General features: G+C 42.9%; 1 protein-coding gene across 6 annotated transcripts in view; it reads right to left on the bottom strand.

The window, feature by feature from the left end:
- ADGRB3 (adhesion G protein-coupled receptor B3) overlaps nt 1-16,115 on the bottom strand; it is a 686,067-nt gene that overhangs the window by 347,586 nt on the left and 322,366 nt on the right. For all 6 annotated transcript variants that reach the window (XM_064486949.1, XM_064486947.1, XM_064486950.1 and 3 more), the window contains 2 exons: nt 11,994-12,188; nt 752-820 (listed from right to left, as the gene is read on the bottom strand). In XM_064486949.1, coding sequence (XP_064343019.1) covers nt 752-820; nt 11,994-12,188 — 264 coding nt within the window. The remainder of the gene's footprint in view (nt 1-751; nt 821-11,993; nt 12,189-16,115) is intronic.

Here is a 16,115-nt window from a genome sequence, read left to right as displayed (position 1 = left end):
TCAGTAAATATTCTTATTTTCAATATTGCATTGATCTCTTGGAATTTTTAACAAAGGTCCAGGAGAAAACTTAAAGAACATTCAGTTAAATTTTCACAGGATTTTTTTTTAATGCTCAGTAGCCCTTTTTTAACCTCTAGCCCACATTTGCTGTGATTTAGAAAAAAATATTGTTAACCACGTGTCAGCATAGCACAAGTGCTGTGCAAGGTATTGTTAAAATGATAACTAAAACAATAAGGCTACCTGCTACAGAAAGAGAAAAAAGCAGAATACAATTTTTTTTTTAAAGAGAACTCTTTTTTTTAATTACTCTTGGATTTGAGTCAAAATGCACATCTGTATATATATGATGCAGACTCTGTGTAACATTGTAGTAAACACAAATGATTTTGCTAGGTAGGACCCTACAGTTCAGTCTGTAATATGTCCTTAAAGGTTTGCTGCTTTTCCCATAGTCTGTAGACAGGAACGGAAGTGATGGGTAAGCCAGACAGTCGTTATGTGCTGGCACCTTCAAGTGATATAGTACTGGAAGCTGCTTAGAATTTTCCACATTTATAAATATCATTCATTCCATAGACGGTTAAGATAAAACAGATCACTAGTTTTCTTGCAAACCAGTATAAGATCATCAAGACATATTTTTAAAATTTTCCTTTTACGTTCTTAGAATAGCGAGCCCCCCCCCCCCCAATGAGACTATATTTAGCCAACTTCATCTTAAGTTCGGGAAAAACTCCAGCCTTACCTGCTGGGCATCTTCCCACTTCTCCTTGTTGTCTTCATCTAGAAGGTTGCTGACTATTTGAAAGAAGTTCTGCAAATGAAATTAGATGCAAGGTTTAATGTTAGGTGAGAGGATATACTTTCCAACAGCGTCTGTTTGGACTGATTACATGCTGAGGGTATAAACGCTATGCAATATTGCTGAGTGACCCTCACGAGCTGTTCTAGGAGATCTCGGAGGACTATTTCTCAGCGTTGTGATTCTGGGATTTCTGTAGATCCTCATATATACCCCTTGGAAGGCATCAGAACAGGCTCGACACTTATTTTCTCTCACAGGTATTTGTCCCATAATTGCCCCAATATTATACTCTTTCACGTCATTGCATAATTATTCCCTACAAAGAAGCTTTCTTTGCATGCTCCTGTAAGGAAAGTCGCCCAGTACCTGTGAGCCATGCTGTTTTGAAAGGCATTATAGTAAAGACATGGACGATGAACAAACCCTAGGTAAGTGAGAGTCTTTCTCGGCTGGATCCTGGCTCTGCCCTTCCTGGCTGTTTTAGTTTAACGTTCACAATGACATATTATAAAGATGACATGCAATTTTTCAAAGACCCAGCACAGTAAGAGTTCAATAAATCTTAGCTATTTTCAAATTATTCTTCTCAACACCCCAGCCTTTTGCAACCAGCCAAAAGAGAGGGCTGAACACAGCATCATGTCCCTACTGAAGTTCCAAATCCTTGCCGTTCCCCTCGTCCTCACTGTTGGAGCCCATTGGCTTTATCTTATTCCAAGAGTACCCACAGCAAGTTTTGATTTTCCCTCTTGGCATTCATTTTTGTTTCCCACATCCACGCCGGCTGTGTTAGTGCTGAGTTCACACACAAGGCGACTTTACCAAAGAGATACTTTCCTGTCCTCTCACACTCACCGCGTCTTCAAAACACAGGAACCGGGGAAGGAAAATCAGGTGCCCCTTAAAGATGAGCAGTGACCTGGGGTCACAAGAGACTTAAGAAGCGTAAAGTGAAGCCACGACGTTTGTCTAAAGCTTCACGGATGGAGGTCCCTTGCTTTTGTCCTCAGAGCACACCTCTTCTAACTGGTTCGCATGTAACTGCTTCGTATGTAATTAACAGGACCGCTGCCTCACAATGATGCCTTCCCTGAGGACAGGACTCCCTTCGGCAGATGGACGGAGGTGGTTGCAATTTTTTAGCCTCCTCAGCCTGCCTCCCTATCCAGCTAGCTTTTCAAAACATGCCTTTATTCTAATCCCAAATAAATTCACCCTGAGTGTTTTTAGACGAAACATACAAGATACTTCCTGGTATTTTGTGGTTTGAATCTGTTAGTATCTATATTTAATTGCCCTCTTTGTGCTGTTTATTTTAATAGCTCCTGGCAACCACATGGAAACATGTTTCGAGTCCTAACCGCGATAAAAGTTACAGAATATTTGCTGCAACACTTAACAAAAATTGCAAGTCTGTGGTAGACCAGTTTCCTAACTCATTTAACCTTTTCTTCTTTTTTCCCACTTAAAATTTCCTGGCTGGAGGGATAACATTTTAGGGCCTTTGTCCATTGAGCTGTAACTCTATGTCTGTGCAGAAAGAATTAACCTTCAGAGTTCTGAGATTGCCTGCAGCTGGTTAACTCAGTAGGGGACCTGGTGCTAATGAGGCTAAAGTTGCCGATTTCACCCACGTCCACGCTGGCGAGCTGTGCTGAGGTCCACCACCGCGGCTGCATCCCCATCTCTGCCAGCTTTCATACAAAATGCATGCTGCTGCTAACAAGGGGACCACGGCAATGGGAAGCAATTTGTGCAAATGTGTCTCCGTTTCTGGGAAAACATTTCACAAAGCATGTTGTCCTGACAGCGGGTCAGCGACTCTATGCTATCGGCGAAAGCCAGTGAGCACACACCATTCCCTGATCAAAACTATAAATTCAGAGTTCGGTTTTCAAAATCACCAAAGGGCATACATTAAAAAAAAAAAAAACCCCACAAATGTTTCAGATACACATTCAATGAAGCGGAGAGTATAAGAAACATTTTTGTACTATTTTCCAAGGCCAGTAAATTGGACTTCACTAAATCGGCATGGGGCACTGGTACAGAACAAAGCTCTTCTTCTATCTCCTGGTGGATTCCGTTTGGCAATGATTAGATGTGGGGCCAGGCAGGGGCACGGGGGGCGGGGCTGAGCCTGAGCATCCCAGGTCGGGGAGGAGGAGGAACATGTACAGGGATACTGAGCTTCTCTTGTTCATCAGTGTGGATATCACATGCAATGCTTTGTCCACAGCAGGTATTTAACGAAGTCCTGACTTCAAGGAAATAATGAAGTGATAGTCAGTACACCTCAGGGTCTCTAACAAGACACAAGCCTCATTCCTTGAAGCTGACCCTGCCCTAATCTGTCTCTCACACATTGAAAAAATGTGTGTGTGTATATATATATATATATATATATATATATATATATATATACACAAATATATACACACACACATATATATACACATATATACACACATATATATACACATATATATATATCTCAATTCACTTTGACATTTGCTTAAAGATCAGAGAGATAGACAGAACAAAGCTGAACTAACCAGAACAGTATTTTGAAGAGGGTACTCATAACATTTCAGGCCACTTGATGGAATTTTCCAGAAAAGTAGGAAGCAGAGCAGTAGATCCAGTATTTGCTAGAGTTTTTTTAAGAGCTCTGCTCATTGTGGTCATATCTCTCTCTTGATGACTTATGGATCAAATGCCTTGGGCCCTTTGTTGCATCAGACAGGAGGTTTATTTTGTGTGGTTTGAAGCAGCCCTGATGTCTATGGCCCGGACCAATTTGAAAAACTGAGTGTCCTTGGCAGAGTCTGAGTTTGGAGCTTGAACAAGGCAGACCTGGTTTAAAATGCCCCTGATATTTATTAACTGTGTGGGTCTGGGTTAATTGCCCACCTACACTTGCCTTCCCCTATGTGTAAGGCAGAGACGCTAAGAGCTGCCGTGCAGAGTGGTTGCAAAGCTCCCAGTATCTGACACACGCTAAGTACTCAGTCTACAGCAGCTTTATGATTTGATTGCCTTTGTGTTATCTTTTTACGACTGGCTACGTGATCTGCATTTACAGCCACATTATGGTGGATATGCACCTATAAATGCTGCTCCAGACTTTCACTACCAGAAGCTCCCTCTCTTACAGTGCTTTCCAGTCCCTCCCTCCCTGAGCACATGTACAGCACACAGCTTACTCACACGGCCCATGATTTGTTCATCAGAAAATTCTCCTTCCTAAAAACGTCTTCTGCAGGGAGGAGTTTCAGTGCTGATACAACGAGATACCCACTATGTGGGTGGGACTGTGGCAAATAGTCCTGGGACACGCAGATCAGGGGGCAGGACTCTGCTTTTCCTTTGCAGGAAATATGAAAATCAGTGCAGTGAACGAAGGCCATAGACGTATAAATGTCTCTGCCAGTTTCAAATTGTAAGTTCTAGCTTTGGTCACATGAGAGACGAAAAGGACATTCAATTTTATGGAAAGTGGTGGCCATGCAATTCCTTGTTCTATGTCTGGTCGGCTTCTAGCTAACAAATTTCTCAGGGACTATATACAATTGTCTATAAATATACAGAAGCACATCTTAGCACGCAGATTTGCTGAATTCCCTGTGGAAATGAGGCTGTAGGTGAGGCTAGTGATCTGAACTATCTGAGCTACAAGGGAACTTCTCCCCCTCCTAACCCAGCAGCAAATATCTGGGCATCTGGAGGCAGACACAAGCCCCAAGGAACAGAGTTAATAAGTAGAACTGAAAGCTTTGAGGAATCATGGCGGTCCTGACTAAGAATATAAAGGGATCCTAAGAAAGGCTTAAAGGCTAAGTGAGGAGGCAGGGACACGCCGTCGCCATCAGAATTAGGATGCACAGCCCAGAACGGTCCTCCATCCCTGATCAGAGGGCAGCTGATGGGTGCATGGTGAAGCACAGTCGAGCCCCTCGCTGTCCCTCCAGCTTTCTCTGAGCGGTCCTGCCCCATACTGTCTCTACCCCAGACTCAGAAAACGTCTTCCCGCATCCCAGACTCACTCCTCCCAGCCTCGGGACCCTATATAATGCTATTCCTTTTCTTCAGCCACTTTACTTCTGGTTCTTCACTCGAATAACTTTTTTTGTCCTCCACATCTAGATTTATACTCAGTGTCCTCAAAAAGGCTTTATCAGATCACCACCCCCCACCCCCCCGCAGGTATACAGGGTCTGCATAGTTTTTTAAATTTTCCAGATTTTCATCAGTAAACATTTATATTTTTCATTTACCAGTACCATCATCATTCATGCTTTGCAAAATATCTATGGCAAAAGGAAACAGCCAATTTACGGAAGTAATCACCCAAGAGAATATGATGTGAAGGGAGAGGTTAGATCGACCAGAAGGGGTCCTTGCTCTCCATTCTGGGAGTCAGCTTTCCCCGGTACAGGGTGGGCTAGCATGACGGTCTCTGGCTGTACCTCCACGCACCAGCAACTCAGCAAAACCAGCGATACAAAACCAGCGCACTTTTCCAGCGATAAGGGCTCCTTCCCCGTCTCATACCAGAGAGGCCAGGGATGCAGGCACTGACTTACAGGGCGGCGAACCTTGCCCTGTGTCGGCTTCTTTGGAAGTACATCACCGTTCTTAATTACGATGCATTTGTATGACGATCGGTTTAGGGCTGTTTCTCTGCCAGCCTACACTTCTGTTGGCATTACTTCTCTTTAGTTCAGTCTTCTCCCCCGACCCCACCCCCCCGCCACGTACAGCTTAAGGCACAGGAAAACGTAAATACTCAGTGTTTCAAATCTACTGACTGCATGCCTCCTGTGTAGATGACAAGGTGCCAGGCATTGGGGGCATTACAAGACATCGATAAATGATCCCACCTAATTCACTGCCTCCTTTCCAATTCGATACCTCCCTCTGCCATATACCCGGGGTTCTAGAATGTCCACGGAAGGAGAGTGGATGCTTACATTTACAGATGAGAAAGTGAGTTAACCTGAGTAAATCTGGGCTCAAACTGTTCCTGTGGAAAATGGCATTCTGAGGTCGCAAGGCCACTCTGGGCGCAGGGACACACTTTTGCGAAAGTGTAGGGACTGATGAGTGGACAGAGCAGGGATGGAGGTTGGAGCCTGGCTGTCTCCCAAGGAAGGGGCCTCCTCTCCCACCCACACGGCTCGCTCCTTGCCAAACGCAGTGGGCCCTCCCTCCCCGTGCACCGCGCCCACTGCCCCCTCCCCAGGAGCAGGGGTGCCGCCTGGTGAGGGAGAAGGGAGGAGAAAGGAACGTCCCTGGGAAATTGATGGACAGCCCAGGTGAGACTGCGAGGACCTGAAGGAGAGCAGTGGCCGTGGGCGGGAAGGGGAGGAGGGACACAGACTCCTCGATGGGCAGAGATGGGCCCACTCTTGGGAGTGCTTACCGAACCCTTGCTCCCTACTTGTACTGAGCTGAGGGCTGGGAACACAGGGGTGTGCAAGACACACACGAGGGTTCCTGCCCTCCTGGAGCTTCTACTGTGTGGTGTAAAGAAAGGTGATAAATAAGCACATTTTAAAAATGATTCGAGGTGATGCTACAAAAATTAAAGTCTTTGGGGCTGGAGAATGGGCAGCGAAGGGAGTGTGTGTGCATGTGTGTGTATGTGTGTGTGTGGTGAGGGTATGTGTGTGTTTGTATGTGTACATGTGTTTGTGTCTCTGTGTGCACATGTGTGTTTGCATGTCTTGTGTGTGGTGAGGGTGTGTGTATGTGCATGTGTGTGCGTGTGTTTGTATGTGTGGGTCTGTGTGCATATGTGTAAGGGTGTGGTGAGGGCTGTGTGTATGTGTGTGTGTTTGTATGTGTGTATATGTGTGTTACCTTTTTTCTTAGATGACACTGTGAGCAGCTTGAGGGCAAGACCCATCTTTTATGTTCAGAGTTACACCGCCAGCCCTACTGGGTCACAGATTCCCTGCTGTGTGCCGGCCAACTCACGCACATCATTATGGCTGAGTGATTATGTATTTCATCTACTTTATTCCTATGCCTGGAAAATTGTAACCATCAAACTTCATTATTCATGGATTCCATATTTGCGAATTCAACTACTTGCTAAAAATGTATGGGTGGCCCCCAAATCAAAGCTCACAGCGCTCTCCTGGTCCTTCCAGGACACGCACGGAGAGGTGAATTTGAGTCACCCCACGCACACATGCCCAGCTGAAGCCACGTGGTGCCGCTCAACTTCTAGTTTCAGCCCACAGACTGTAATCATGTGTCCTTTTCATGGTCTATTTAATGCCCAGTTATTTTTTTTTCCACCATATCTTTTGTGCTTTTTGTTGGTAATTTTACTGTTGAAAATGGCCTCTATCAGAGTGCTGAATTCCTAAACTCAAGCAGCCAGTGGTGTGTCCTACACAGAACATGTGTGTGTTAAATAAGCTTTGTTTAGGCGTAAGTTAGAGTCTCTTGGCTGTGAGCTCCATGGTAATGAATAACAATATATATCAAATAAGGTGCCTTTTAACAGAAACACACATAAAACAAGGTCATGTATTGAGTAGCTGATGCAAATTGTATGACCAGATACTGGACGGAACCCATCCCATATTTATCTTACGAGTAAATGGTTCGATATTCTTTAATTTTATAGACCACGACTCCTGTGACTGACGGGGAAGGACTGCACGCCTATTTCTTCTTTAGCTATAAAGACATGAAGTAGAGAAGGACTAAGAAATGTGTCTGAAGACATCAAGGCAGTTGTTGGACAAGCGGGAATTTCAGCTTGCACGTCTCATCCACCTTGGTCAGGCCTCACAGTTTCTGGTGTCGGGGGTGTAAACTCATTCTCTGTTGATAAGAGACTCAAGATGGATTTTCCCAGGGCTGAAAAAAAGTGAATGGACAAGTTTTCCCCTCTTTTTCTCGCTCTCTCCTAACTGGAAGTTCAGAGTACTTTTCCTGTTTTATTTTTGTGAAGCAAGTAAATGCCCCCACTATTGCTACATTACTCATATCCATTCATTAATTACTTGAACAAATATTTGAGTGTCTACGATGCTCCAAGTGCCAGGCGAAGCCCCAGAGACCTAATTGTCTCTCAACAAGCTTCAAATTTACTGCTGCAGGGCAGCCTGGAAACAAGTAATTACCTTTGTTAGAGGAGAGATGCGCTCTAGCAGGGATATTTACGGGGTTCTACAAGGCCAGGCAATTAGGAAAATACCGAATTCTGCCTGGATTTGAAGACAAGACTTTGGAGTAGAAATGAATTGTAAGCTAGAGCTTGAAGGAATTGGCATCAGATTGGAAATAGGATGAGTAAGTTACGTGCAGGACCAACGTGAGCGGAGACTTGGCATCATGACCAATCCCAGGGTTTGGAAAAGAACATTATCGAAAGGGAAAAGACTTTTGGAATAGCTTTTCTACCAGTTTCCCCAAATAAAACTACAATTATATTTTATCATTCCAAGACACAAAACCACACTTTATTTTTCCCCCCAATTTTAACAGCTTGTAGCTCTTCTCTCTCACTTTCCTCAATGTATCAAGTCAATCTTTTCATGAATCCAGCATTATTAGGCATTTTAAATCAAATGCCCAGCACATAACTAAGAATTTGAAAAAATGCACTCTCTTTAAATAATTTTATTTAATCTTTATTTGGTCTTTGTTTACTTCCCAGTTTTTTTTTTAAAAAGGATAAAAGAGCTCAGTGGTATCGATATTATTATTAATTTTGTTGTTAACTAATTCAACCAACATTAGTTGGACACTTTCTATAGGCAAGACTCTGTGCTAAATCTTGTTTGGGGGAGAGGGGAGTGGAGCTCAGCTGGGACTTAAAGATGGATCAGGACTACTTCTTCTTTTTCAAAGATGCAGGGATGAGCGCTTATAATTCGAGATATAAAGAGATGAAGGAGAAAAGGTGCCATTGGAGTTCAGACATCTCGGGGACCAAGAGATTATGTTAGAATCTGAAGACAGACCAAGCCAGCCTGAAAACCCAGAGAAAGCAAAGTCCTGGAGCCAAGAAAATATGATGCTTTCAGGAAGCAGAAGTGGTTCATTTGGCTCCAAGTCTATAAAGAGTGATCCGTGTGCATGACTGGAGAGGTAGGTGACCTAAGTACTGTGGATGGACTTGGACTGTCAAAGCCAAGATCAAGGCTTCGGGTTGCCATCCAGGTGGCCTTGGAGCCCCACTGAAGGCTTCTGACTAAGGAATGACATCCCCAGAGCTGTCCTCGGACAGCCAATAGGACCCCAGAGGACGAGATGCGAAGGCATGTAGGTGAAGATCTGAGGGAGGATGAAAGGAAAGGGGCCGAGGAAATAACAGAGGCTGGGGTAACTGAAGCGAAGTTGGGAAACAGCAGCGGGGAGAGAAAAGAAAGAATGGATGGGAAGGCACGCGTAAGCCCATCCAACAGGAAAGGAAGAGAAAGAAAAGGTCAGGATGACATCACAATTCCAGCCTCAGGACCACTAATTCTCCAAGGCAAAGTAGAAAATGCACTTAAATGTGGAACTCAGACGAGTTTCCTTTATGCCACATTAAGCCCGAGGGGCTAGCCAATCAAAAGTGCCCGGAGCCCTTGAACACAGAGAACTGAAGTTTAAATAAGGATAGGAGGTGCTGAATAAGGCTATAACCAAGCAAAGACCGTCCATACAAAAGATCTACACAAAATTGTTTGTGGAAAGTGGAACCAAAGAGATGCCGAGTTCTCTGGGATTGCAGAGAAGAGAGAGATGGTTTTCAGGTAGAGGCTGGGTCTGCAAGTCTGGCATTCAGGAAGACTTAGAGCTGTGTGAGGACTCTGGGAGGCTGAGATGGAAGGAGAAGTCCCAGCAGAGGAAGGCTTCCAGGTGCCTGAAAAGACACGAGTAAAGACGATGGAAGAGAAAAATGCAGCTCCTGTTTGGAGACCAACTAGGACACCAACCTGCTGAGAATTCTGTACACGTGTGGAGGCCTAATGAGCGGGCAGGATGGACCTGGACGGATCTGTTTCTGATTATGCCCAAATGGCAACAAAAGAATCTACCAAATCGTTCTATTTAAGTCAAGCCAGCTAGTGTCCCTAATTGTTCGTTCGGTACACGCAGTCGAATGAGACGTTCCTAATACAGCCTAGAAATCTGACTTTCCTGAACTTCAGCACCTACAAACCTTCATGCCCTACACTGTCAAGGATAGAAGAGGCGCTGGAAATCAGCTAGTGCAGCCTTCGCCCTGATGTTTCTGCCGTGAACACAAGCATCTGAGGGTTTTCGAAACTGCATCTTGCATTTGACGTCACGGACGTCAGGTGTTATTTTTAACGCCAATGCTAATGGATGGAAGTACTTCAGAGCTACAGGGAAACGCTGTTACCTGGCTTACTTTAGTAAGGTTTTTAAAACTGGAAAACTGTTTCATGCTTTGTAAAGAAAAAAAAAAATCTTTGAAATGATCAAATAACACCAATCCCTCCCCACCAATGTATTTTTTACAATTAAAAGTCTATTCCTGGACACTGGTAATACAACACAGCATGCAGTCCCAACAGTCCCCATGGTCCCACCACCTTTCAGCAGTAAACGCATGTAACGTAAGTAATATATGTGCCTCTATACAAACTGGGGCGTCAGGGTTACTTATGAATAATCCCATGACTCCAAAAAGCCTTCTTTTCCTCTTTCCCTGAGGCAGGAGGGAAGTAGGGGGTGGGTACAACCATTAAAAGAATGACACAGCAATTAGCACCGAGATGGTGGGAGATTCAACTCTCAGTAGACCTTGAGCTTTAATATAGGATCATTGACATACGGTAGCTGCTAAGTGGCCCTCCCACAGGGGCCAGGACAGTTTCAAGGCTGCCCATTAAAGGTCAGAAAGTGGGTGATGGTGCAATTCCTGGGAATCCCACCCCCTTCCCCAAAGTAGTTGAAATAATCCTCCAACTTGTTAGCATGTGAGGTTACTGAGCCCAGAAAAACTAACAACCTCACATCTCTCTCTCTCTCTCTCTTTCTCTCTCTCGGCCTTTCTCTTGCCTTCTGAGACAGCCTGCACTCTGTCTATGGAGTATGTATCTCTCTGAATAAATCTACCTTTACTCAACTATGGCTCATTCTTGAATTCTTTCCTGCGCGAAGCCAAGGACCCACACGTGGAGGGACACACCCCAGGGATGTGGCCTGGGATGTGGCCATCCTCTCACGTGCCATTTTTCCTGTATCACCCTCAATAGCTGATCAAGACAAAACAAAAAAACAGAAAACAAAACAAAAACCCACCCTCTGCATTCTCCAAGTGACATGCAAATAAAACTCCCAAATGAAGAGTAGGCTGAAAGAAAGCTACTTGATCCGGGAGTTTTGCCAACCCTTCATTTTAATGAACTTTCTGCAGAGATTCAGGGAGAACATTATGCTGGAAATGCCAAAACCAACTCAGCCTTCTTGGCAGGAGAACATTTTAGCCCCCAGCACAAGAAGAGTTAATCTGAAATGCAAACTAGAGTTGCATTCAATATGCATGGTTGCCATTCAACAAGCTTTGTTCTAAGGGCAAAGGTGATTCTGAAATTGGGTGAGTCCTTAAACTTTATTATTACGGAAATAAATGATGAAGTTATACAAGTCTTCCATGACTAGCAAAAATAGGTGGTGAGGAGTTACTGAATTTCTCATTTTCCTATCCAGAACAATCCTCTGTTTGCCTGATATTTCAGACAATGGTTCCACAAAATTACATACAACCTTCTCCCTTCTAATAGCAGAACCCCAAACAAAACTTAAACGGTGTGTTCTTTGCACACTACAGTTAATGTGCTTTCATTATGCTTAATGTACTTTTAATAGTTTCCTGTGGCAAGATGGTGCTATTAAATGTGGGATTAAAATATCCACGTCACAACCTTAAATTTGCCTTTAATCTGAGGGCTCAAAGCACTTCTCACCCATTTTCATTCAGCACCTCCTTGAGGTGCATTATGTGCGTTTTCAGTTGAGGACACTGAGGTATAGAAAGACTAAGGAATCGGGGTCATCTCCAGAGCTCACACCGAGCACAGCCTGGATGCTTCCCCTCCAGGCCGGGAAGCCTCCTCCAAGGTGGCTGCACTGGTTTCTTAAGGCCCAGAATTGATCCCAAGCTCACTTGTCTTTTCCTTGATGGGACTGCCTCCCTTACCTGGACACCATCGGATGCAGGGATGTAACTTGCCCTTTTAAACGTGTCTGTCACATTCCTGAGGATTTCCACGGACATCAGAAGATCTCCTGCATAGAAGTTTTTCCTCTGAGTTAAATCCAGCAGTGTCTTGGTGACCTGGGACATCCCGTCACCTGCCAGCATCCTCTGCCCCTTCGCAAGGTGTTCTTTGATCTGGGATGGTCAAAAGAACAGCATAAACATCAGAATCTTCATGACTGTACCTCCACTATCTTCATCAAACAAATGTATTTCAAACTGTGGAGTCCACCTTCAAATAGCGTTGTAACACTGGGAGGATTTCAGACCTGTAAGTTGTGTGTGTCCCACACACATGGATAAGCACCCAGCATCCGTGTCCACACTTTGGCAGAGGTTCTGGACTTGCCTTTTCTAGTTCTCAGAAAACACAATTTAACACATTGCAAAAAGTGTGTATTAATTTAGGGTTTTTATTGAAGTAAAAATTAAAAAGTACTTTTGCACGTGGTAAACATGGGAGATTGTTTAGTGACGTGTGAGCAAGATGGGAGACTGTAAACACTCCAAAATACCTGTTTTTATTAACAAGCAGAGCTTAATGATTTTTGCCCTATCTCTTAAAATAAACACATTTTTATATGGCAGCAAAAAAAAAAGTTTTCACAAGGACACTGAGTGTAAGAAAGACATTTAGCAAAACTTTGGAGGTCTACTGTGACTGATGAGGCTGAAAGCTACGCGACTTTAGCTTTATTTGAAAAAGAAATAAACAACAACAAAATCAAGAAAACTCTCAACTAGGGGGGAGGGTACCGCTCAGTGGTAGAGCGCACGCTTAGCATGCATGAGGTCCTGGGTACAATCCCCAGTCCCTCCATTAAAAAACTAATAATAATAAAACTAAAAGAGAGAAAGAGGAAATTAAAAGAGAAAAGAAAAAAAGAGAGAGAAAAAAAGAAAAAAAAAAAAAAAGGAAAAGAAAACTCTCAGCTAGGTCTTCAGCAACAGAACTAACTATTGAGGTGTGAGGCTTAAATTGGTTTGATGGCCAGAGGAATATGCCATCAAATTTCATATTTGCTTATACTAGTCCAAGGGAAGAAAAATCTTATAAAGTGGAAGCACGTGAGGGCGCGAGAAGGTGAAGCCCTAGCAAGGATCCACACACGTTTACTCGTTTATTAAAAGGTTAGTCTTTATCATTTGTGATTAAAAAATCAATTTATCAAAAGATCACAGAATAAACAAGGACTAACACACCCGAGGAAGACTGAACAAGAGAGGCTGAAGTAGAGCCACTGTCATCCTCAATTTCCCACTAAGAAAAGGGCCAGCAAGCCCTCTGAAGTGCGGCAATCAATCTAAAAGAATCCAAAAGTTAGGGATTTTCTATAAAACATGTTTTAAAAGGTGCTATCTTGACACCTCAGATATTTTACTTTTCTTTAGTCTCTAAAACTTGGTCTAAAAATACTTTGGCAAGATAAAAATCTTCAGGGACCTACTCTATTTCCATCATGGGATGTTAAAAACATGACATATTTGGGGAGTCTTTTTGCGCCCATTTTCTCTTTTCACGTCTCTCTCTGGCCCCCTCAGTGGCAGCCATCCACCACTGACCGAAGCCCATGGGACTGACGTGGTATCAGAGACCTGGCCCTTCAGTGTCAGTGCCCACTGCTGTGGAGTGACAGTAACGTACTAACCAGGACACAGATACTGTGCTCACCAATCAGAAAGGACACTGATCCTCCGAATAGAAGGCAGCAGTGTACCAGGATGATATGATGGTATGTACCGCCAGGCTGAGCTCCAGCCCTGCCTCTAAATCAGTGATAACTATTTGCAAGTTCCTGTTCAGCTCACACATACCATAACTTCATGCTTTTGTGCTGGATAGTCTGCCCTCCTCTCTTACATTATCTCATCTTTATACACCTCTCAGATTTAGCCCTGATTCTTCTAAATATCCAAATGGTGTTAATCACTTCCTTCTCTTTCTCTCTCTTAACCCACACACACATTACTTTATCACACTGAATTATAATCATTTGCTTATATGTCTTTGTAAATCTTGAGGGTAGGCTCCCTGCCTTATTTACTGCCTTAGAATATAGTACAGTATTTTTACTGCACCTCAATGTTCCTAGCAGCACTATTTACATCAGCCAAGACATGAAAGCAACCTAAACGTCCATTGACAGATGAATGGACAAAGGAAATGTGGCATATATGTATATATGTATGTGTATGTGTATATATATATGTGTGTGTGTATATATATACAGGAATACTACTCAGCCATAGAAAAGAATGCAATAATGCCATTTGCGATAACATGGATAGATCTAGATATATCACACTAAGTAAGTTAGACAGAGAAAGACAAATATCATATGGTATTACTTATATGTGGAAACTAAAAAAATGATACAAACGAACTAGTTTACAAGCCAGAAATAGACTCACAGATATAGAAAGCAAAACTCTAATTACCAAAGGGGAAAAGGGGAGGGATACATTAGAAGTCTGAGATTAACTCATAAACACTACTATATACAAAATATGTAAACAACAAGGACCTACTGTGTAGCACAGGGAACGATATTCAATATATTGGAATAGTTATTACAGTATCTTACAGTAACCTTTCCTATAATGGGAAAGAGTATGAAAAGGAATATACATACATACGTATTTGTATAATTGAATCACTTTGCTGTACACTCTAACCTATCACAACATTGTAAATCAATTATACTCCAACAAGAAAAAAGAATATAGTACAGTAAGAGTTTGTTACAGTGAATTCAGTTATGATATCCTAACTATATCTTCATGATGGAAACACGATGGAATGGGCTTTGGAGCCAGGACTGCCTAGATTTTTATTTAAGCTCTTCAACTTTTTATATAATTGAAGCCATCAGAGATTCAGTTTACCATGTCTCTTCTAAGCTTTGAAAAATGTGCCTATATGGTTAAAAAGTTTAAAAAATCTTCTTTTTTTTTTTTAATTCAAATGAACCCACACAAGCCTAAGATAGCAAGGCCACAGATAGGCACATGGACCACCCCATCACGGTGTGTGTGCCCTATCTGATCTAGTTCCTGGAGACTTCTAACACTTTTCCCCCGTTCACTCTGCTCTGGTCCTCTGGTCGTTTTGATCTTCCTCAAAGACGTTTGCCTGTCTCAGGGCCTTTGCACTTGCTTTTCCTTTTGCCTGGAACAGTCTTCTCACAGAGATCCACAGGCTTTTTTGGTCATCTCCTCAGAGAGGTCTTACCTGGCTGCCTATCGAAAGTGGTGTCCCTGTCATTCTCAACGATCTTACCCTTCTATGTATTTATGTATTTACTTATTTATCTTTCCTTTTTAAAAAATCAGACTTACCTGCCACTGTGCATCTATTTTTGGTCTGATTCTTCTTTTTTTTTTTCTTCTGTCTCCCCCATTAGAATAGAAGCCTTGTGAATGAAGAGATTTTTGTGTATTTTGTTTACTATTATATTCCCAGTACCTAGAGGACTTACTCAATATATTGGACAGATGAGTTAATAAACAAATGATTGAATGAGTCCTTCTATGCTCTTGGAAGCACACCGAATTAAATCGGGCACACCAGGAATCTGTCCTAAGCTGTCCCTCAACATAGTTTAGACAAAACATCAGTTTTAAATAGGATGAGATAATTAAAATACCCGACTTACAGAGACAGTGCAGCTCCTGGGCTCAAAAGCATCTGATGTAGTAGGTGGAGTAAAGATTGTTGAAGAGGAATGAAATTAAAAAGATCTACTCTAAAAATGTCATAGAATCCAGTGTTCACATTGAGGGGAGCTGAGAAGGTTCTCCATTAGGAGTGACATGCAGTGATGGTTGCCAGGGTCAACATCGTCTGACTGCTCAGATCAGCTCCAGATTTATTATTTCAGCAACTCCTACCTGTGCCCGTGAGGGTCTAACTCACACGTCATACACCCTTCCTTTCAAACAAAAGCATCGCAACACCGACTTGAATCTTGAGGAGTAAGACATGTAGACATGTTTTTCTGTTTGCAATAAAAATACTACAAAAGACCTTGAATGGCTCTGCTCATCAGAGATAGGAAAGGA

Source organism: Camelus dromedarius, chromosome 6 (genome assembly GCF_036321535.1).
Source record: "Camelus dromedarius isolate mCamDro1 chromosome 6, mCamDro1.pat, whole genome shotgun sequence".
In the NCBI taxonomy this organism is placed as follows: Eukaryota; Metazoa; Chordata; class Mammalia; order Artiodactyla; family Camelidae; genus Camelus; species Camelus dromedarius.
The sequence above is the reverse complement of the archived record's forward strand: the minus strand, read 5'-3'. Positions and strand labels throughout refer to the sequence as shown.